This window comes from Globicephala melas, chromosome 4 (assembly GCF_963455315.2).
Source record: "Globicephala melas chromosome 4, mGloMel1.2, whole genome shotgun sequence".
In the NCBI taxonomy this organism is placed as follows: Eukaryota; Metazoa; Chordata; class Mammalia; order Artiodactyla; family Delphinidae; genus Globicephala; species Globicephala melas.
In genome coordinates this window covers 41,762,927-41,786,578 of record NC_083317.1, presented here as the reverse complement: position 1 = coordinate 41,786,578, position 23,652 = coordinate 41,762,927, and the positions used below count along the sequence as shown (strand labels likewise).

The following is a 23,652-nucleotide window of genomic DNA, read 5'->3' as shown; positions in this document are numbered from 1 at the left end:
TGTGTTTTTATTAGGAAGGAAAACAGTGGAACCCCAAGTAAAGCTGTGTATGGCCAACTTCATGATAAAAAACATGCTATTAGCTATATCATTAAGTGATGCAAAGATCCCTTGAAGGCAAAAATAGGGGCTGAGACAGATGTCCTTAATCATGAGAGTTCATACAAAAACATGCTCCATATGGTTCAGTACACAAGATGTATGGCTGAACTGGCCCAGGTACAAGAGGAATACACAGCTAGCAGTGGAGAAGAGGAAACAGCACAAGATCAGTGTCATTTTGATAATAGTGTTGATAGTATAACAGCTAATGAGAGCAGATCAACTAACAATGGCACATCTGTACATACAGGACTGAGTTTTTAATTTTTAAGTAGTGTTTTATAACCATGTAAATTTCAGTTGCTGCATACTCGTAAAACTAAAGAGGAGGCTTTTTCAAACTTCATCTTTTGATGTATGTGCCCATATCTTTACTAAGGGTAGAAAAAAATTGTTAAAATTCATTTTAGAACGAAAAGAAGAAATTGCATTCAGCCCTTTAGGAAACCGTCTGTCTTCTGCACATGTCTAAGTATCAAGTCATGTACTCTAGTTCTGTTATGAGATCAACTCCAGAGATCTGCATCTAACATTTTAATCTAATGCTTCCTGAAATAAGCAGTTACTGTTAAGAAAACCAAAAAAAGTGCCTTTTGCCCACAATTTAATAAGGAGATTTCCACCATGGGTAAACAAATACAATCACAAAGCTACACAGGCTAAAACCCTGCATGAAAGCCATATTTTCTTCTCTAACAAACCACACTGAATCAAACAGCTGGCCAACTTTTTTCCATGCACTTACTCTGTAGGATCAAATAGTTCTTTTAATCAGAATACAAATTTGCTGAATGAATCAGATCTTCTCAGAGCCTCACATTTTTTTCTTTTAATTGTTAAAAGATGTTGGAAACATTTTCAACCATTTCAGACTAAATCTAATAATTTATGTGTCCTACATAGCAGGAAACTGTGCTCATGGAGTGGCCATTTACCACACTTAACATCTCCTCATTTTAAACAACATTTCCAGGCCTCTAAGTGTATGTAGTCCACTGTAAACCAGGAATATATGGCCTATAATTTAATACCAGGAAACGGAAATTGAGTTTTTTATTATTTAAGTTGGGACTGAAAATTAGCTTCCATAGAAAGTCAAGATATTCTATTTCACTGAAGGAAGCTTTCTACCTTATATACTTTTTATTATTACGCACTTCAAATGTCAAAAACAAAAGTCATTTTAGTAGCAATGAGAAATAGGAGAAAGCTTGTTCTGTATTTTGAAAATAATTATTGATCAGTTTTAATGTAAAAAGTTATTATCAGAGTTGACCAAACATTTAACAATGGTTCCCAAATGTCTTCCCAAAATTTACCTTTTGTGCTCACTTCCTGCAGAGTTCAATTTTGGTGAACATAAATCCTGAAACCAGGCTTTTCACTGGACCAAGGTAAGTAAATAGGGAAAAGAAAAATGCTTTTTGAGTAGGTAAACTAAGGAAAACACCTTATCTATAATATTCCATTTTATTTTTCCAACTGTATTAGCTTGATATAATTATTTTATATACATGGTGAATAAATTGAATCTCTAGAATTCAGCCAGCACTGAGTTCATCTAATAAAAATACCTAAGGGTCTTGAACTCAGGTTTGTTTGACTCTAAATCCTGATTCCTTTCCACCACAGTACTTTTTAACAAGCATAAGAGGAAGTACTTACAGTGACATATAATATCTGATGATATTCATGTTTATTCACTTATCCATTCAAAGTAGTCACTTTTAAAAAGCTCTTTAGTGTTCAAAATACCTGGGAACATATAAATAAATCTTTTACCCAATCCTCCAGAAGTGCAATAACTAAGGGTGCCCTTTAGACTGTTCCAGACTGTAGAAAACTAAGAAAAATGCAGTTTACTCAATGAATGTGGGTTTATTTAATGATACATGGATTGTGGGAAGAGCAAATCGTCTTAGCATCTGAACTCTACAAGAGTCAAAAAGGACTAACATTTTTTTTGGCTTCAGCATTAACTTCAACATTCATCTTCACTACATTCTTTTCCTTTCTATTTCACCAACATGTCCAAGGGCCTGAAATCATGCCTGACACAGAGTAGGTATCCTAAAACAAGCAAACAGGCAAAAAACACAGTATTTGTTGCTTAAATGTGTGGACTTTTTGTCTTCTGTTAGTACTAATAGATAACTCAGCTAATTTCATGCTTTTGTTTTTATTGTCTCAGTTGTTCAGTGATCTACAACCAAGTAAACAAATCACAGATGTGAGCTTACATTACAGCAGTGGTTTTTACAAAATTTAAAGCCATCGATACCTTTACTAATATAGTAAAAATATAAAAAATACAAAAATTAAGTGAAGATGCTTTTTTTGGAAGAGGAAAGAATTAGCAGAATTCCTCCCATGTGTCAAATAATCCAGAATTATTACAAACAGTCAAGAGGGGCCTGAACTGTTTTCAATTATACTCTGGACAGGTCAGTGCAAAAAACTCTGCTCAGTAGCATGAATAATAAATCATTTTTAATATTAATTCCTATAGAAATATATGACCATCTCAAAAATTATTTTATCTGATATACATACCTGTATACATACATATATATTCATTCTTTTTCACTTAAAAAATCAGTACATGTAGCAAGGACATACGGGGTTTTCTTTCATATGTAGCACTATAACTTTCAAATGATAATAAATGTATAATACTGAATTATACATTGTACTAAAATACTGAATATTTATCACATATTAAAGAACGTTAGAATATGAAGGACCTATAGAAAGCATCTAGACCAATTTTCATTTCATGTAGGTAAAATAAAGATACATTTGTTCACCTAAACATTATCAGAATTTATATGAATGTTCAGAGTTACAAATGTTTATTATACTACTTTGAGCAACTACTAAGAAAATTGTACAGTGTTATACTCAAAAACATTAAAAAAAACCCAAAACGTAATTCTAAATAACATATTAAGTTATAAGAAGGCAAGAAAAGAGAAAGAGCAGAATGAGAACAGTGAGAAAACACAGAAAAAAATAGTAAATTGGTAGACTTAAGTCACAATATAATTAATTTACAAATAAGTTATCTAAATACACCAATTAAAAGACAGAGATTGGCAAAGTGGGTACTAAATCAAGACCCAACTATATGGAGTTTACAAAAAATTTGCTTCAAATATAATGACACAGGTATGCTATTAATAAAATGATTAAAAAAATATATTACACAAAAATTAATTTTAAAAAACAAGAGTAACTAATTTTATATCAGATAAAGTGACTTCAGAACAAAGAAAATTAGTAGGGAAAAAGAAAGGTATTGCTTGATAATAAAAGGACCAATTTACCAAGGAGACGTAATTATCCTAAATGTGCCTGCACCAACAACAGAACTTCTCAATACATGGAGCAAAAATGAACAGAACTGAAAGAAGAAGTAAGAAAATTCTTGATTATAGTTGGGGACTTCAAAACCCCACTCTAGGCAATGTAAAGAGAAATAGACAAAATTGAGCAATAATATAGAATATCTGAAAAGCACTAATAACCAACAAGATCTAATACACATTGATAAAAAATACTCCACCCAATGACAGCATTCTATTGATGGGTCCATGGATCATTTACCAAGACAGACCGTACCTTGGGTCATGAAAGAAACCTGAACAAATTTAAAAGAATATAAATCATATAGTGTATATTCTTTAATTATTATAGAATCAAATAAGAAATCAATGGCAGAAAGACAGCAGGAAAATCATTTGAAAATTAAACAACATACTTCTAAATAATTCATGGTTGAAAGAGTGTCTCAAAGGAAACAACATATACATGGAATTGAATGAAAAGTAAAATAAAATGTATCAATATTAGTGAGATGTGCCTAAAGTAATGATAAAAGAAAAATTTATAGAACCATATTTTTATTTTAAATGGAAGGAAAGACTTCAAATTAATAATCTAAGTTCTTAGTTCAAGAAACTAGAAAAAGAAGAGCAACAAAACAAAACAAAACAAAACAAAAACAAAAAAAAACTCCAAAGAAAGTAGGAGGAAAGAAATAATAAAGAGAGAAAATACCAATGAAAATCAAAATAAAAAACAATAGAGAAAATCAATGACACAAAAGATGGTTCTTCCCCAAAAAAGCAATAAACATGTTAAACTTCTAGAAAGACTAATGAAAATGAAAATAGTAAAGATGCAAATCATAAATGTTAGTAATAAAACAACTAGTATTCCAGACCCCATACTTATTAGAAACAAGAGAATACTACAAACTACTTTACACTCATAAATGTGACAACTCATTAAAACGGGTACATTTCTCAAAGACTGCAAATTACCAAAGCTCAACAAAAGTGAGATAGATAAACTGAATAGTCCCACAACCATTAAATAAATTGAATTAATAATTTAAGATCTGCAGAGAAATAAACTTCCAGGCCTAGATAATTTCACTGGAGAATTATATGAACACTTAAAGATGAATTAATATGATTTTATACAATCTTTTCTAGAAATGAAAGAGGAAGAAATAATCTTCAACTTATTTTATGAAGCCTGACACCAAAAGACCAACAAAAAAATTAGAGAAAAAATAAAGAAGTGAAAGAAGGGAAAGTACATCTACATGTCTCTCATGAACTCAGATGCAAAATTCTTGACAAAACCTTAGTGTTGAATCCAGCAATGTATTAAGTAATTATATCCCATGAACAAGAGAGATTTGTTCAAGGTATGAAAAGCTGGTTCAATATTCAAAAATCAATCAGTAAAATCACCTATAAACAGGCTAAAGAAGAAAATCACATGATCCTACCAACTGAGAAGAAAAACAACGTTTGAAAAATTCTAACACCTCTTTATGAAAAAATCTCAGAAAACTAAGAGTAGAGGAAAAGTTCCTCAACTTGATAAAAAGCACCACAAAATATTTTACAGCTAACATCATACTTATGATAAAAGACTGAATACTTTATCCCTAAGACTGGCAATAAGGCAAGGATGCTTACTCACCACTCTTATTTAACATAGTACTAGAATTGTAGCAAGAAAAATAAGGAAGGAAAAGAAATTAAGGACATATAGATTGGAGAGGAAGATATAAAATTGTTATTGTTACTATTTTTAGATGACATGATTATCTACATAGAAAAGTCCAAAGCATATATAAAAAGTTAAAACTTAGCAGTAATAAATGAGTTCAATAAGGTAGCAGGATATAAAATCAAAACACAAAAATAATCATTTTCTAGAAACCAATAATTAACATGTGGAAATGAATTAAAATCAAATTATCATTTATATTTGTGCCAAAGAAAGTGAAATACTTAGGTATAAATTAAACAAAACCTATGCAGGTTCTCAATGATGAAAATTACAAAATACGGATGAAAGACATCAAAGAAAACTTAAGTAAATAAACATACCATGCTCATAGATTGGAAAACTCAAGATAGTAAAGATATCAATTCTACACAAATTATCTATAGATTTAGTAAAAAAAATTTAAAAACCTATCAAATTTCACCATATAGTATATGCATTTTCACACAAGTTGCAATATTTACTTAAGAAGCAACATTTAATTATTTTATATCCTTGAAGATACTTACATCCCAATCTTTCTATATAGTCATTCTTAACCAAGGGAGGGCAGAGGACAAGGGAGTTGATCTCTACTCTGCAGCATGATAAAAATATCTCCCATTGAGACAAATGTTAGGCAGGTTTGCTTGCAGCCCATTTTAAAAAATTGCTTCTTTAAACACAGGTGTCCTTACCTTCAACACAACCCACTGCATATGCAGGTATGACCTTGCTCTCTTTGTCCTCTCTGTGGAAATCAGGGCTTGGGAAACCAGCATGTGAAAATGATGACACTCTCTCTACTGCTATCACTAGAATGCCAAATTATCCATTGTCTCCAACCCAGAAACATCATGTCTCCCATCAGTATCTGTGAAAGTGTGACAGGCTAACCAGTTGGCTTGTAAGAAGGGTAAAACCTCAGACTCCACAATTCTTGATAGGTTTCTTTCTCCTTCCCCTCCCTTGGGATGCTTGTACTTGGAACTAGCCATGGTGCTATGAAGAAGCCCAGTCCACAAAGACAGGCCATGTGTGAGTGTTCCAGCCAATAGCCCAGCTATGTCCCCAAATGGCAGCCAATATTAATAAACAGACATGAGTGAATGGGCCTTTGGATGATTTCAACCCCCAGGCTTTGAGTCTTCTGAGGGCCAGACAACTTGTTTCTCTGCTCTATGCTATGTGTGAATTCCTGACCCACAGAAAACTTGAGATAATGACTTTAAGAGATTTAGTGTTTTAAGTCACTAACTGAAGTTCTGTAACCATAGTAACTGAAACTTGCCTTAAAAACAAATAAAAACACTTTGCTTTAATATTTCTTGATTTCTTATGTACATGCTCTTTTAGAAGAAAAGAATTTCTCAAAAAAATTTAATCTTATTCTTGACTTTGGCATTTACTAATCCTTTAAATATTAGTAAGTCATATATATATATGATCCCTTCCTTCACAGCAGGGAGATATAATAAGATTCTTTTGTTACCCATAGTGATATTGCATTAAAATATTTATCATTCAATAAACAGTAAGCAGTTTATTTTATGGATTAGGCCATGAACCAGGTTATACATTAGATTAGACTTGTCTTACAAAACACTCTCTCTAAATATTTGAGAGAAATATTTATCTAAGTGGAACTAAATTGTATATTATTCAGAGTATCCATGACATATTAGTTGAAAAAGGTAATATGACTCGTTTGTCCTCCAATAATATTTTTTAAATTAATTCAATAAATACTTACTGTGTGCCTACTTATCTATTGTGTGCCTGACACTGTATTAGACATTTGATAAACGATCCATCACTATTAGACTAAATATTATGTGTAATGCTAGAGGCTTCCATGATCAAAGGATGCCTCAAACTGAACTGTAGCCAATTAAACAAAGAAAAAATTCCCATTTGTAAAATGTCTCTGAAAATGAAACTGGGAACAATTTAATCTATTTGATTCTGGAAGCACATACTAAACATTCATATGCTGAAATGATTTTATTACCCTAAGATATCATTGTAACATGATGTCCATATTTCATAGAGTATGAATATATATATATATATGATCTCTAGTGTCAGAAACATGGAACAAAATTGAATATTAAGGGATCTCTAGCCCAAGATAAATAATAATATTGGCAAATTGATCATTCTCTGAAGGAGAGTATTCAAATGAATTTTAACTATGGTCTTTTCCCATATTTGTGTTGCTGAGTTGCTGATATGAAATATATGTTTATTATATAAAGCATACCTATGGCAGTTAAATTCAGATAGTGTTATCTATAACAATTTGTATTGGCTTCCTCCCAAGGCTTTTGATTTGCCATGTATGAGAATAAATGAGAACCATATGAAAGTCAACAAGTTCTTGATAGTACATGACATTCTGTGTTCTCTCATCCTTGATTTCAGCAAACGTTCCAAGGTTTTGGCTTCCATCATTGAGGGTGATGGGTTTCAAAAATGTAAGGGCTTTTTTCTTGGCTTCAGATAAGAATCCCAAACTTAACACACTTCCATAAATCATTGGTGTGGAAATCTGTCAGAAAATAGCACAAGAGTACTACTTTTTCCTTGTGGTATTTGGTTTTTCCAAATTAGATTATTTGTTGAATGTTCAAGGGAGCATGTTTGCTTGAAGGGTTCACCATATGTCAGACAAATCTTATACTCTTGAAATGGAGTTCACAGAAGTGAAACCAAGGGTAACTGCCTGTTCCTTCCTCTACCACAGTAGTAAGAATCAAAGGATTCTGCAGAAATGTGTTCTGCTAGAGAGTCACTGAGTAACATCATGCACATTGAAAAGTGGCAAGTGGGACACTATGCAAGATCTTAAATCCAGCATGCATTTCATAATTGTTCTTCAGATTTTTATCCTCATTAGTAATATTATACTGACATGTGATAAAGTGTAGTCATTCAGAATAAGGGTCTTAGAGTTGATTTTGACTTCAGTTCTACTTGATAGCTGTACAAACTTGTATGATTATTAACTACTCTAAGCCTCAACCTATAAAGTAGATAATAACACACTCATATCACAGGACTGTTGGTGAAAATTAAATAAAATAATATATATTAAGTGCTTAGAACACAATAATGCTTAATTGATAATAGCATTTGGAATAGGAAAACCTAATAATACATATATATGTACATATATGTAATAGAAATTATGAATCAGGTTTAAAATTCTTATTTATTGTTATTACTGTTGTCACTTTTATTAATTCTAATTTAAGTGGAAAATTATCTTTGTTCAAAAGAAGAAAGAAGATAGCCCACTTAGTGGGAAAATTTGATTTAATGATGACTATTCTCCATTAACTTGTAACTTGGTTTTCCCAGAGAATTTCAGGGTGAGGACTTCTGTAAACTCCAAAATCTTTGTTTTATAGTGTATTTAACTCTACCACTTATTTTCCTGAATTGTGTCTAGAGCCCCTGGGTCTAGAATGTGAATCCCAGATGCCCTATAAGAAGGATAGTTTTTAGTATGCATGTTGACGTTATTTGTACATAGTAAGAGAGTAGAAAGGATCAGAATAGCTTTGACATTTACCTTGTTAAATTTTTATAGCTAAGCTCTGGTTCAAGGGTCTACTTAAATGACTTAACTGCACTAAGAAAAATGAGAGCATTGAGACCTATGAAAGGAGTCCACAAAATTCTATGAAAATGAACCAGTTCTAGGAGAAATCAGTATGTTTAATGATCCAAGATACACAACTGGAACATTAACTAGTTTTTATTGACCTGAAGAAAATTTATACTTTTTCTTATAAGAACAAAAAATATTCAGGGACATCCTCTTTATTATATTATCAAAAATAGTTTTAATACTTTAAATCAAAAAATTTTGAATGCTTATTTTATATCAGGCATTGCAATGGGCAAGGGGACAGAGTGATTTACAACGCATAGTTCCTGTTCAAGGAACCCTCAGCCAGGAGCGGGGATGGGGCATAAAGAAGAGGCAACTTCAGTATAAGATGATAAGTGCTGTGCAGGCTCAATCACAGGGTTTTTTTGTTGCATACACACACACACACACACACACACACACACACACACACACACAAAGGACACCTAACCCAGTGCTGGGAAGATAAGGAGACCTGAAGAATGAATAGAGATTGGCTCGGTGATTCTGAACAAATGAACAGAAAGTTCAAAGGCTCTGATGCATAAAAAAGAAACAAAAAACATGTGGCATATTCAGAGAACCGCAAGTGGTTCAGCACAGTTGTATACAATATGAAGAGATAGTGGACAGACAGGAGAATATAGAGAGAAGTAGGGTTTTATTCCAGGCAGGTCTTATGTACCAATACTAAAGAGTATTCTGTGTTCTAGAAATGATAAGTTGGCAGCTGCAGGCTAAGTTCAGCACTTAGCTGTGTCTTCCTCATTATTAGATGGGTGACCACATTTAAAATATATAAAAAATTCTCACAAAAACTCAGATCAGAAATTCTCTTGAAAGATCAGGAATTAACACTGGATTCTTGTAGCCTTATTGCTGAGAAGCTGCTTCTGGAGGAACGAAGGGTGCTTTTACGGGTCACCACACTGCACTTGCTTCACTCTTATATAACCTGCCAGACCCCTGAGGCATTTGCATTTGCAAGTCTCCTGAGGAGAAACTACAAAACTAAATTTGCTTCAGTATATTAGTCTGACTGATATTGGAGATATCAGGGCTGGAGTCAGATGAATTACTTAAGAGATTCCTTCAGTAATCTAGACAGATAATGGGGGCCCAACAGAGGCTGTGGAGAGATGTAAAGAAGCAGACACCAAGAAGGAATTAGACCTGCAAGAAACTTTTTGGTGGGCGTGCCGGTGAAGGATTGGGACAGGGGAGAACAGAAGGCTTGGAGAGCTTACAGATTGAAATACAGATCTGACACCTATGAGAAGAAAGAGCAAAGGATGGGGATTGGATAGGAAGCTCAGACTGCAGTGCAGCTCTGGGAACACCTCAGCCAGGATGATTGCAGCATGAGATTCAAAATTGCTTGTTGAAGGAGTCTGTTGCTTGAGAAGAAATGGCCTGGAACTAGTACTCTCACCACGCTTCACAACCTGGTGTAAACTAGGCTGGGGATTTTGAAAACACAACAGTTTGAGTTTGTCAGCTAATTGCTCTCCTTCTAATAAATTCTCTCTTGATATGAGATCTGAACAGTGAATGCCCATAGCAGACACAGTTACCACTAATATATTGGATTCAAGTAATGAGAAAAAAGAGTTCAAAACGGTTGCCTGTAGAGAAGAAGAAATGGGTGGCTTTAGCAAGAGACTGATGTTTCAATCATAGCCTTTTGCGTCTAACACATTATATACGTGAGAAGAAGGACTTGTAGCAGAGACGGCTATGTGGATTCCAAAAGCTCTTTCCTTTTCTATGTGAGCACACTACTTGCCCCACACTCTCTTTCAGTCAAGTATAGCGGTATGATTGAGTTCTAGTCCGTGGAGAGAGGTAGTGATGTGTGCCACTCACAAGCAGGGCTCATGACATCTGCCACAGACAATCCTCCCTTCCACTCTACTGGCTGGGAGCAAAGGATTCCAAGGCTTTACACTCCACAAGATGGAGAGAGTGTGGGATTTGGATCATTGTTAAGTGAGGCCACCTGGAAAACGACTACTTTGGGTTATTCTGTGTCTAAAATTGTATTTTTTAGTATGGTAATCTACAGGTCCATCTATGTTGCTGCAAATGACATTATTTAATTCTTTTTAATGGCTGAATAAAGTGAGTCAGACAGAGAAAGACAAATATCATATGATATTGCTTATATGAGGAATCTAAAAAAACTGATACAAACGAGCTTATTTACAAAACAGAAACAGACTCACAGACTTAGAGAATGAACTTACAGTTAACCGGGGGGAAGGGTTGGGGGGAGGGATAGATTGGGAGTTTGGGACTGACATGTACACCCTACTATGTTTAAAATAGATAACTAACAAGGACCTCCTGTATAGCACAGGGAACTCTGCTCAATACTCTGTAATAACCTAAATGGGAAAATAATTTGAAAAAGAGTAGATACGTGTATATGTATAATTGAATCACTCTGCTGTACACCTGAAACTAACACAATATTGTTAATCAACTATACTCCAATAAATAAAAAATTTAAAAAAATAATAGAGATAAAATTGTATTTTTCATAATTTAAGCTGTTGACACTTGGAGATTTGTTATAGCAGCTAACATTAACCTAAAAAAGGTGGTCCAAGATAAAGATACATGTATATATACCACAAAAAGATATATAGATCTCTACATGGTATCAGAGACACCTTTTTCCTTTGAATTCTTTTTTCTAAAGCTTCAGACTCACATCTTCAACAATTGTGAACTTATTAAGGTTTGGCTAGCAACATAAATTTAGCAGACTCATAATGTCAAAGTAACCTCTCCTTATTCCCTACTTCTAACAATAGTGCCATCATTTCCACAAACATTCCAGACATTTTATGATTCACTTTGATTCTTACCTGTGGAACAACTCTCATGTCAAGTTGGTAAATTCTGTTAATCCTCCTTTCTTTCTGTGTCTTTGTATGCATCCTGTTCTCTATATTCTATTACCACCATCCTAGAGTAAGTGAAGAGCTTCTTGCCTACAACACTAATACAGATTCCTAACATCATATAGTCTACTTAACCTACAGCCGTTCCCAAATCATTTTTGCAAATGGGCACTGTCACTGTCCCCAGAGCATTTTGGGGATTACAGTAGCAATTATATTATGGAAAGAACACAGAAAAAGGGGATTCTAGTTTGAAATATCTGTTTATCTATTTATTAGGGTTTCCTTGGGAAGGTGACATGGACATTCTGAGCCTTGATTGCCTCATCTATTAAAAGTGGCTAAATCTATTCACAGGATTGTTGCAAAATTTAATGGAATAACTTGTAAATGGTGAAAGCAAAACACCTGTCTCATAATAGTACTTAAAACATAGTTATTGAATGAATAAATATATTCTTCTTTACCTGCTCCCTTTATCTCCTGCTTACAAGTTATTCTCTACTCCACTCAACATGATTGAATGCTATTTCTCCTTCAGGGAAAGCTCAAACCTGATCTATTTTGTGACTTCACCTCTAATCTTGGTCACTCATCTTATCTTGCCTCATATTGTGAGTTAGCAATGGTTTTCATATATATTCATTTTCTTTAAATAGGTTGCAAATGACTAGGGACCTACTTTATACAAAGTACCAAGTGTTTCTTAGAATATTATTTGAAGTTTCAGTTCATTGGTTGTTTTTAATTTTTGTTTTATCTGGCCCATTCAGAATTCCTTTCTTCTTTTTTCATAAATGATATTCTGACTTTCTTTTGGACATAAACCACTCTGACACCTCTGATCCCTGTGGATCAGTTTCACATGATCCCACCCACTATCTCCAACGGCAGGCTCAGGACTAAGAACTACCAATCTAAGTCATTCATTTTCTTGTCCAAAGGGATTCAGACAGGGCTTGTGAGCCAAGTAAGGCTCCATGATTTCTACTGGAACAACTGAGGGACAGTAATTATCTCACAGGAATTATAATGCAGAATTATATTAACTAGAAAACAAATACTGTATGCTAACACACATATATGGAATCTAAAAATAAAAAAAAAAGGTTCTGATGAACCTAGGGGCAGGCAGGAATAAAGACACAGACGTAGAGAATGGACTTGAGGACGCAAGGAGGGAGAAGGGTAAGCTGGGATGAAGTAAGAGAGTAGCATTGACATATATACACTACCAAATGTGAAATAGATAGCTAGTGGGAAGCAGCTGCACGGCACAGGGAGATCAGCACGATGCTTTGTGTCCACATAGATGCGTAGATTAGGGAGGGTGGGAGGGAGATGCAAGAAGGAAGGGATATGGGGATATAGCTGATTCACTTCGTTATACAGCAGAAACTAACACAACACTGTAAAGCAATTATGCTCCAATAACGATGTTAAAAAAAAAAAGATTTACAGTCAGGCCTCGGTATCCACGAGAATTGGTTCTAGGATCCCCCATGGTGTATATCAAAATGCGAGGATGCTCTAGTCCTATAGTTAGCCCTCCATATCCATGGCTCCACATCTGTGGATTCAACCAACCACAGATCATGTAGTACTGTACGTACTTATTGAAAAAAATCTGTGATAAGCAAGCCCATGCAGTTCAAACCCAAGTTTTTCAAGGATCAACTGGAGTTTGCAAATTAACCTAGTTGAGAGAAAAAATAGGATCAGTTAAAAAGAAAAAGAATAAGACATGCCTGGAACCAACTGTTCCTGATTTCTCAGCTAGGAAGTTTATCTCCAGACTTTTCAGTCATGTGGTCTGAAAATTTCCTTATTTTCTTTAAGCTATTTATTTGTTTTTCATCACTTGTAATTGAAAGAGAACTACCTAATACAGTTGTTTTTTAACCATAAAGATAATATTTACTGATTATTTTTCTAGCTGATTGATAATGACATTTAAACAAAAAAAAAATGTGGATAACATAACACCAATCCTTCCTCACTAATGGAGAAAAAAGAAACAGCACATTCTTCTTGACTTACATAAATTTCATTATTTTGTTGTTTAAATAAGCACATATTTGTATAATATTTAAAAAGGTTCAAAGACCACTTCTTTATTCCAATCTGTAAAAAATATTTTCGTTATGTTTATTATAAAAATATAAATGTTTCCACTACAAATCATTTTACATTAGTAAGAGGCCATCTACATTGTACAACATAAACTAAATGAGTAATGTTTTGAAGATACAAATTTAAAGTACATACATATTGCCAATCATATCACATTTATACATGGCTTATTTGATACTTAGTACAGCTTAAAGTGGGCAAGTTACCAGAAATAAATAATATATGTAAAACAAATTTAAGATACAAAACAGATAATATGGTACATGACGTTGCGAATGAGTTGTGGTTTCATGTTTATTGAAAGCCAATGCAGTTTCTGTACAAAGAGATGGCCATTAGCATTCTAGTACCTCTACTCCACGGTTAAGAATCGTACACTGTTATGTTTACATATGTACAAGGTAAGGATTGTGTAAAGTAAATTTATAAGAGGTCAGATAGAAAAATAGTGAAAAAATGAAGAGCAATATACTGCGTATACAATCTCAACTTTCAAATGGAAACCACAGCCAAAATAAGTGAAATAGATTCAACAATCCTCAACTTCTATTAATTCATGAAATGCACAGATTTTGTTGCGTATGCACAGACGAGTACCTAAGAAAGTAAATGCTAGTCTGGAAAAAAAAATGAGATTGAAGCCAGATTCATATCTCAATCTAACATTCCACAACACAAAATGTTTGCTTAAAAATGTTTTTTTATCTGCTTCTAGCAGGCTTAAGTGAAATTTGTAATTAATTTCATAATCACATATATTTTTTAAAAGGTTCATGCTCTTATACACCCAATACATGATTCTAGTAGGATGATTTGACTATAAGGAATATTGCAGAAATTTGAGATATAATTGCATATATGAGGAACACAACCTAAGCCTTATTACACTAAATTTACAATAGATTAGCACTTGCGAATTTTGATCTGTGACTGTAAGCCGTGTTAGTGTTCCATTTTGCATAAGAACATAAAGGTTGCGGCATTGTTTTATCCATTCTATTTTGTGACGTATGCATTTCTTATTCCAATAACATGACCATATCAGCATTAGAAAGAATATAGATATAGGTAAAATGTTGCTTCACAATATATTATGGCTAGATCTCCACCAGGTATATATTTCAAATATTAATGAGTACGCTCATATTTGACCTTTATGGAATAGTAAGTGTAAATTCCTGCAATAAGAGATCTTTCCAGATTTTGAGTCTTGCTAGACAACCAGCAATTTTGAAAATATGTTCAATAAGTGTCAAGAAGTTCAATGCTTCTAAGATATACACCAAAACTACCATAGGTGCATTTCAGCAGAGACTCTTAAAGATAATAATACTTGCTATTGATGATGACAATGTTTAATTAATTTAACAAAACCCCAGTGAGGCAGATGAGTAGTTTAGTTATCATCATTCTCTATAAATAGCTCAACACGTTTAAACAAAGATATTAAGTGGCATTTCAAAGCCAGTCAGCAAGTGATTTTTTGACTCATACTTCAGCTTATAGGCTATATTGCCAATTAATGCAGCAATCTAAATAGGATCCCAATCCTTTCCAGTGTAGCTATTCTCTATTCAGGAGTTCTAACGTAGCTCTTTTACTAATGGAAGGAATTGATGGTCTCCTAAACACCAGAGCAGGGCAGGTATGTCACTGAGAATCCATTACACACAGCCAGTATATTACACTAAATTAGGAGCGTACAGTTTATTATAAAATGGAGAGAAAAAAAATGGATGGAATAATTCAGACTGTGAGAGATTTGGTTAGTGTATGAACAAGGAAAGGGTTTGGTTTCCTTTTGTATGTAGATATAGATACATATAAGTGGATGGTTCAAAAAATCTGGAAAGAAACCCATCACTTTCTATGTTTCCTACTGCTGACAATTTGAGAGAGCATTTGGCACTTGACTGTCACAAATCCAAATTAAATCATCAAGGCATAAATAGAAAACAATAAAAACAATTCAAAAGAAAATAAATATGTACCTTTCTTCAAAATTAAAACATTTTTTACACGGTAATACTTAGAGAAGCTAACAATTAAAAATGTGTAGTACTTAAAACCACTACAGACTTCATCTCCATATGCCTTTTAACAGATGAAAGGGAACAATACAATGAAAAGTTAGTAAATATGGCCAGATAGTTTGAGGTATGAATTCCTCTATTTTGCTTGCTTTTAAAGAAACAAAATACCTGTTACAGAGTTCTTCTGTGTATAAAAATATCACATCTTTTCTTTTGTGGCTATTTATAAACAGAGCCACCATGTTCATTATGTTATTTCACTTGTTTTGCTTTTATGATAGTTTATGATCAATGGCTCTATGCTAGTTCATCATTCTGCGCTGAAGAATTTTGATTTGATCCACCAACTAATATCAAAAAGCAATTACAAAACAAAATATACCCACCCACCCATCCACTAAATGATAGGGGAAAATAAAGAGTTTTTCAATTCCATTTTAAGGCATTTGTACTCGTATCTGAGTGTCTTATTGGGCTTGGAATGTCCACCAGTATTTCCAGTGTTGACATCTGCCTGCAGAGTGACGCCACATCTTCCACAGCCACCACCTCCTTCCAGAAATAGCACTTTACACTGGGACTGGACTATTCTTTGATTGTGTTTCTAGAGCTTTAATACTACTGATGATCTTCTTCTGTGGCCCAACCACAGTGACACCAACTTTTTTCATGTCACTGTAAAAAAAAAGGAGAAAGTTTCTGGTGAGAATCATGGTTTCCTGGATAGTATGTAAATAGGAGATTTTCAATTAACAAAGCCTGTGCAATTATAGATCCCAATGCTTTAGACATAATTTTCTGATTTTTGCACCATTTGTATATTATATCCTGACTATTCCACCTCTATTCTTGTGGAAGAGTATAGATGGTATAGTGGGTTGAATAGTGTTCCCCTCAAAATTTCTGTCCATCTGGAACCTTACCATGTGACCTTATTTAGAAATAGGGTCTTTGCAAATGTAATTAAGAGAAGGGTCAAGATGAGATCATACTAGATTAGGATGGACTCTAAATCCAGTCAGACTATCCTTATTTGAGAAAAAGGACACACAGGGACACAGAGAAGAAGACCACATAAAGATGGAGGCAGAGATTGCAGTTACTTTGCTGGGATCCATCAGAAACTGGAAGAAGTAAGGAAGGATTCCTTTTCTTGGACTTTGGAGCAAGCGTGGCATAGCCAATACCTTGATTTCCAACTTCTGGCTTCTAAACTGTGAAAAAATAAATTTCTGTTGTTCAGGCCAGTAAGTTTGTGGTAATTTGTTATGGCAGCCCTAGGAAACTAATGCAGATGGTCACATATTCTTGTGGGGCATTACCTGTCTCCCTTAAATCTGGGCCAGTTTGGGGACTGCTTTGACTGATGGAATATGTTTGAAGTGACACTGTATCAGTTTCTGTACTCAGATTTTAAGATACTAACAGATTCTACCTCTTATCTCCTGAGACACCCTCTCTAGGCCCCAGAGCTGCCATGTAAGAAGTATGACTGTCTTGAGACTATGATATCAAAGAGGTCATCTGTAAGCACTTGGTCTACAGACCCAGCTATATGAAGCTTCTGCACCATGGCAGACAAGAGTGAAACCATCTCAAGCCCTCCGGACTAGACCAGATGCATGTTAGATGAATACCTAATTCAATACCAACACCATAGCAGAAGAATCAGCCTCCTGAGCTCTGCCCAAATTCATGACTCACGACATTGTGTATACAATAAAATAGTTGTTGTTTTAGCCTTTTAGTTTTGAGGCAGTTTGTTGTACAGCCATAGATAACTGTAACAATTTCTTTAAAGTAGAAATTTCTTTCAAAGTAGAAAAAATGGCAAGGATATTTCTCTATTTATCAAAATTATTAAATTTAAAATAGTTAAAACTCAGAAACAAGGCATTAAAATAAAGATTATAAGAACATATAGAATTTCATTTGGGGGGAAAGACAGCTAAACATGTGCAAATGATTAATTAAATATTCTTGATTTAAGTAATTCATTCATACATTTCATCTCTTTCAGGTCTTTATTCAAACATCCCCCTCTTACGAGGTTTCCCTGATCCTCCTATTTCATATTGTAAACCCTCTCTGCACTCATACCTGCACTTCCTATTTTCTTTTTTGTTTCATTTTCTTCCAAAGCATTTATCATCATCCAGCATATTGCCATTTTTTCCTGATTTATTTTCTTTACTCTCTATCTTGTCCCAAAAGAAGGTGAATTCCATGTGAACAAGGTTTCTTGTCGGTATTGTACTCTGCTTATCAACCACACTCTGAACAATGACTCTCATTTAGCCAGGGCTCAACATGTACTTACTACAGGGTGAATCGATAGTCCAAAATATGTTTATCTGGGGAAGCTGATAGAGGATTAAGTGTCACTTGGCAAGGAGTGCTAGGCAAACTGAAAGTGGAAAGAAGGAAAAGTACACACATGCAAATACACTCACGCACACAGATGGAGCCCCTTTATATAGAGCATTTAAAAAAGAATGAAAAATTGTGAATTCAATCTCACTGAATTGAACCAATTGATTTCTTAAGGAGTTCCCTGGGGCGGGGAGGGGGGGGTAGTGGTGATGTTGGTGGTGGTGGGATGAATTGGGAAATTGGGATTGACATATATACACTAACATATATAAAATAGATAACTAATAAGAACCTGCTCTATAAAAGTAAAATAAAATTCAAAAAAAAGGAGTTCCCAAGCAATAAAGGTGTGCAAGAAGACAATAGGTAACTACTTAAGAAGCAATTTACACATTATTTAAGCATCTGCTGCATAAAAGTAATTAAGGCTCAGTTGCATTCCTATCACCTAAGCTGGGGATGAAATCCTGATGCCCTACAGGTTACCCCCCTGCTGCCATTCAAGGGTCTGATAAATTCTCTATGGACAACTTGTATTTTGCCTGAAGTCCTCTCTGATCACAGTCTTCAGCTACCTTGCTTCACCAGGAAGGCTAGTGGGGAGCTATGGTGACATCAAGCTTGCCGTCCTTTGTGTAACTATGGATAATGAAACCTTCGCTTAGAGTAACGTAGTCTATTTATGTTGACCCCTGCTTTTGAGAATGTGTGCTCTACAGGATTTGGATTCTTTTATAAGGATACCATGGATCTATCTTTAAAATGAACAACAAACATTTCCCTACTCATCCTCAAACTATAACAAAGTCAGGTTATGAATCTAAGAGCTAGAAAACAGGACAGATATAAATGTATATAAATCAATAGCTCCTCACTGTTTTTGTATTTCTTCTCTCATCTTTCTTCCAATTCTATATCATATTTTTTTATAACTTCCTGATTTTTTTCTCTGTCTCTTCCTTCTCCCCTTCTTTACAAGCTTAAAAAAGAAAATGTAATCATGGAAAGCAGAGAAAAAAAACAATGCTCCAAGGTAATATACTAATTTCCTGAGCTCATTGAGAAATTTAAACATAGTAATATATGCTATGATGCCTGGCCCTTATTTCCCCTCTGGAACTGAAGCACCAATACCCTGGCCACTGGAAAAAATCAGATGCTGCAATTTCGCAGACCAGTTTGGGACAACTCTGAAGGGCCAGCCAAGCTCTAGGACTCTTGTTCCAGTAGGTAGGACTGAGTCTTCTCCTTCAGTCCAAGGCCCCCTTATCACTTCTTTATGGATGTATGTCCCAAGGGCACCTGGAGAAATCTTCTGCATAAAACTGTTTCAGATTCAGTGTCTGGGAACCCAACATAAGCAAGTAGATACATAATTTTGTTTATATTTGATGCAAAGGATTATACGGGAAAAGGGAATTACAGTAAATATCCCTTTAGGTTATGCCTTAACTTGAGTTTTTATGTACCCTCTACCTTCTTTTCCCCCTACCAAAATGTGTTCTACCCACCACCCTGCCAAGTCCAAAATCTCTCTAAACATCCAGCTGCTGTAGTCTCAGTAACACTCCCCATATGCTTATCTCGTTAGGACTACCCTATTCAGAAAAGCAGTGGAAAAGTTCAAGACTAAAGAGCAGCTCAAAATCGAGACCAGAGGTTAATAAGCTATCTGGTACTTCAAAGGCAAAAGGATAGGTGATGATACTTTGAAAACAGCATCCAAGGGTGCAGGATAATAACATGTAGCAATTAATCTGTCTCCTACTCATTCCACACACTTAATTCTCTCTCCAGTTTCTACAGTCACTCTTGCCCTTTCTCATTCTCTCTTTCCTTCTCACACTAAACTTCCTAAATCCATCCTAGGCTATGAAATAATATTTTTAAAAAATATGTTGACTGACTAAAACTGCACATTTTAAAAAACTTTTATTTGAAAATTAGATGACTTGAGTAGCTGGCCTAAAAATGAAATCCCTAAACTAATTGAAATAAGTTAATATTTATTTGAGTATGAAACTCTTGACCTTTTCCTATGATTGATAGTCTGGATAGTAAAAAACAAATGTAATCTCCTTTTTAAAGCTTCTCTGTCTTATTCAAGGAGAATCTCTGGAGTTATTTGGTCAAGGGAATCATTTCTGAATTGACTCTGTAAGACACAAAGAAAATAGAGATTGGAAGGAATCAAATTCAAACAACAAGCCTAAGACTGCAAAAGGAAAAGTGAAATATCGAGTTAAATATTTTACAGCATTTAAGGTGAAAATGTTGCCTCACTAAATTTTTCCAAATTTTTAGTGTATTAAATATTTTTTAATTCTCGTTTTTATAATATAAACAAGAGTGGGTATGAAGTAGAGATTGCAGAGACCCAAAAAGTAAACAACTCTTTTCAAGGAGTTTTAGGTCAGTAGATGTTAATTCTATGTTGTCCCTGAATTGAGGAGAAAGGACAGAAGAAAGAACATTGAAATACAGAGAGATCTGAAACCATCTGGCTCAGTGTGAAGGGCAAACCTAAAAGAGCCGAATCTCTTAGGAAAAACCAGTTTTCATTCATCGTGAATCTACACTCACAGGTTGTTTAAATAATCATAACAATTAAGTGAAAATATTCTAACCAGCCAAAAAGAGCTTAGCATCCAATACTGTACTGTTGAGACAAATGCAACCTTAACTTGGAAGTGTAACAAAGGCTGCCACTTTACCTTTTTAAGCAAATAGCTTTCTGACCGTATTCATAGATTAGAATGTCTGACTATATTTAAATTGTGAGCTAGTAGTTAATCATATTAACAATGTTCTGCTTCATCTGCTTCAATATAGTTTTCCATTATCTAAAAGCTCTGAGTGTTGATATTTTACTGAGAATAAACATTTGCCTTTGAAAATCTGGCAATGGTGTAGAAAATTTTAACTTTGTGCTTGTTCTTTGCTATGCTTCTGTGCTCTGAAGCAGGTTTCTTGATATCATAACCCAAACTGTTTACATTACTAAAATAAGAACTTATAAAAATATTTAAATACATTAATATATCCTGGGACTGTGTCTGATCAAAATAACTACCATAGAAACCCAAAACACATTGTCGATTGGGTCAGAAGTCTATTCAACAGATACTACATTCTATTTTAAACAGGAATGCCAACACATATTAAGTAGACTAGTGTGAGTTTATTTTCTAAGAACAAATTCTCCTCTTCAATAGTAATATTCCCTTGCTATAGACCCTTTTGTGATGTTTGTGTTTCTGAATAGGTTGCTATACCATAAATGGTAAACTTCTTTACCTATTTCTTAGGCACTTGTATCTCTATTAATTACACTACACACCCCTTTTTGACATCTCATCTATAGCTCTCGAAGGTGATTTTGTTTAAATGATTGACAGGATGACAATGAAAGTCCTTAAATATTCAACAACATTTAAATATTCAAATATTGGATATGACTTAAAGGAACTTGAGAGCACAAAAGGGTTTATTTAATGTAACAAAGATCAAAGATAGAAGATTTTGACTCAAACTTGGATACAGTTTCCAAACAGACCTTGCAAGCTACAAAATTGTGGACAACTTTTGATGTATCTGCCCCCCACAAAACCTCTTTCTTTGGAGCAGTCCTTTATCTTACCCTCAGGAAAGGACCCCTAGAGTCAAGTTCATGCTGTCTCACTCTTCCTCCTTTGAATAGAAATGATTAGCTCATGGCAAACATGACTTTGGAGAAGCCAGTCTATAAGCAAGACTGAGGCCATCAGAATGTCTCTCAGGGGTACTTAGAAGAAAGAGAGTTGGACCCTGCTCAGTTGAGTGGCATACCAAGGTTGTATGACCTAGGCTTGAGAGAGTCATTTTCAGCTGTGTGCATGGGAAAACAGAAAAAGTCACTGTGTAGAAAAAGAAAAAATGATGCAGTCTCATTGGAAAGTGAAGTAAATTGTCTCTCATTCACAGAGAGATGAAGAATATGGCTTTCAGTTTTTCACTTCCTGTTCCCAATTAGCATACCTGGTGAATGAGGATGAATTTTATGGCCATGGGTTTCTCATATCAAAGAATTCCTGTTACCAAATGATCCCTATTGTACCACAGGACCGCTGTCTAAGATGTATAGATATTATACTTGATTATTACTGGCTTTTAACACATGAAATCATAAATTAATACTAATTAATATATATTAATTATGCATATTCTCTCTTCCAAACTCACCATAAGCTTTTTTAAGGAAAACCATGTCTTAAACCTATTTATAACTTTATTTTCTAGCATGAGATCACTCAGTAATAGATGATGGTATGTTTATTTAATAGCTATGAGAACTACTTTTAGACTTTAGCATGTTTCCCTATATACCAGGTTATCCACTTAGTTCTCAATTTTCCATTTCCATAGAGGTTAGGCTTTGTTAAAAATAACAGAGAATCACAGATGCAAGGATATACAAATCATCATGCCATATCTGCTTATGTTTTAAATTAGGGTCTTGGGTCCTTTGGGGTTGGGTGTGGCTATGTATCTGTTGGTCTATCTGAAGGAGATCATAGTTCAGTGAAGACACCTATTGTGGGGATCTAGCATGAGAGAGGAAGACACATTAACACACCTCAATCTAGAAAGTGTCCTTGACAAAGACCCAGGATCCAGCTCAGTGGTTACAGGAGAAAGTTAAGTACCTCAGAGATTCATCTATTATTTATAATACATTAATCCTAAACACATATGTCCACTAGAAAGTTCAGTCAAAACTTATTCTTACTCAGTGGAAATCTTGGCTATGGTGTCACAAGAACTGTACTCTACGCCTGTGAAGATTTCCTTGCAGTGCACTGTCCGGACACCGTTAAGCCAGTCACCTGTTGTGCGGAAGGTAGTAATGTCGACGTTGCTTTGGTCCAGAAGAAGGTTTGATGGCCTGCAAGAAAAGAAAATAGCAATGGGAGAGAGATCAGGAGTCAGCAGAGTTGCTATGTGTCAAAATTTGACACCAACATCAGCAGGAACTTCCAGACTTCATGTAGCATTCCTGTTTATTTGTGAAATTTATCTGCCATGAAGTCTTTATCTGCTCAAGCTGGCAGCTTGCAAGAATACTGTGTAGTCATCTTGTCTCAGTGCTCCCCTTCTGCACTCACGTCTGCTTTTTAAATTACTGAAACTTTGCCAGTGAAAAGCATAAATATATCCATACATACTTTTATAATTTAATTTGTTTAACCATTAGCAAAGATGGTGATAATTTAGGTTACAGTTATAGCTGACACAACACACTGAATACTCCTCTGTCTGCTTTGGTGGATGGATTTGGTTTCCAACATTAAATCCTGGCTACTGGATGTTCATCTGTAGACACTGTGCAGGTTGCTGT

General features: G+C 34.6%; 1 protein-coding gene across 2 annotated transcripts in view; it reads right to left on the bottom strand.

Moving 5' to 3' along the window:
- Positions 1 to 13,868: 13,868 nt before the first annotated feature.
- Positions 13,869 to 23,652, bottom strand: part of EPHA3 (EPH receptor A3) — a 366,230-nt gene continuing 356,446 nt past the window's right edge. For both annotated transcript variants that reach the window (XM_030860979.2, XM_030860980.2), the window contains exons 16-17: positions 23,044 to 23,199; positions 13,869 to 16,577 (exon numbers count right to left, since the gene is read on the bottom strand). In XM_030860979.2, the coding sequence (XP_030716839.2) occupies positions 16,472 to 16,577; positions 23,044 to 23,199 (262 nt within the window). In that variant the 3' untranslated portion in view covers positions 13,869 to 16,471. The remainder of the gene's footprint in view (positions 16,578 to 23,043; positions 23,200 to 23,652) is intronic.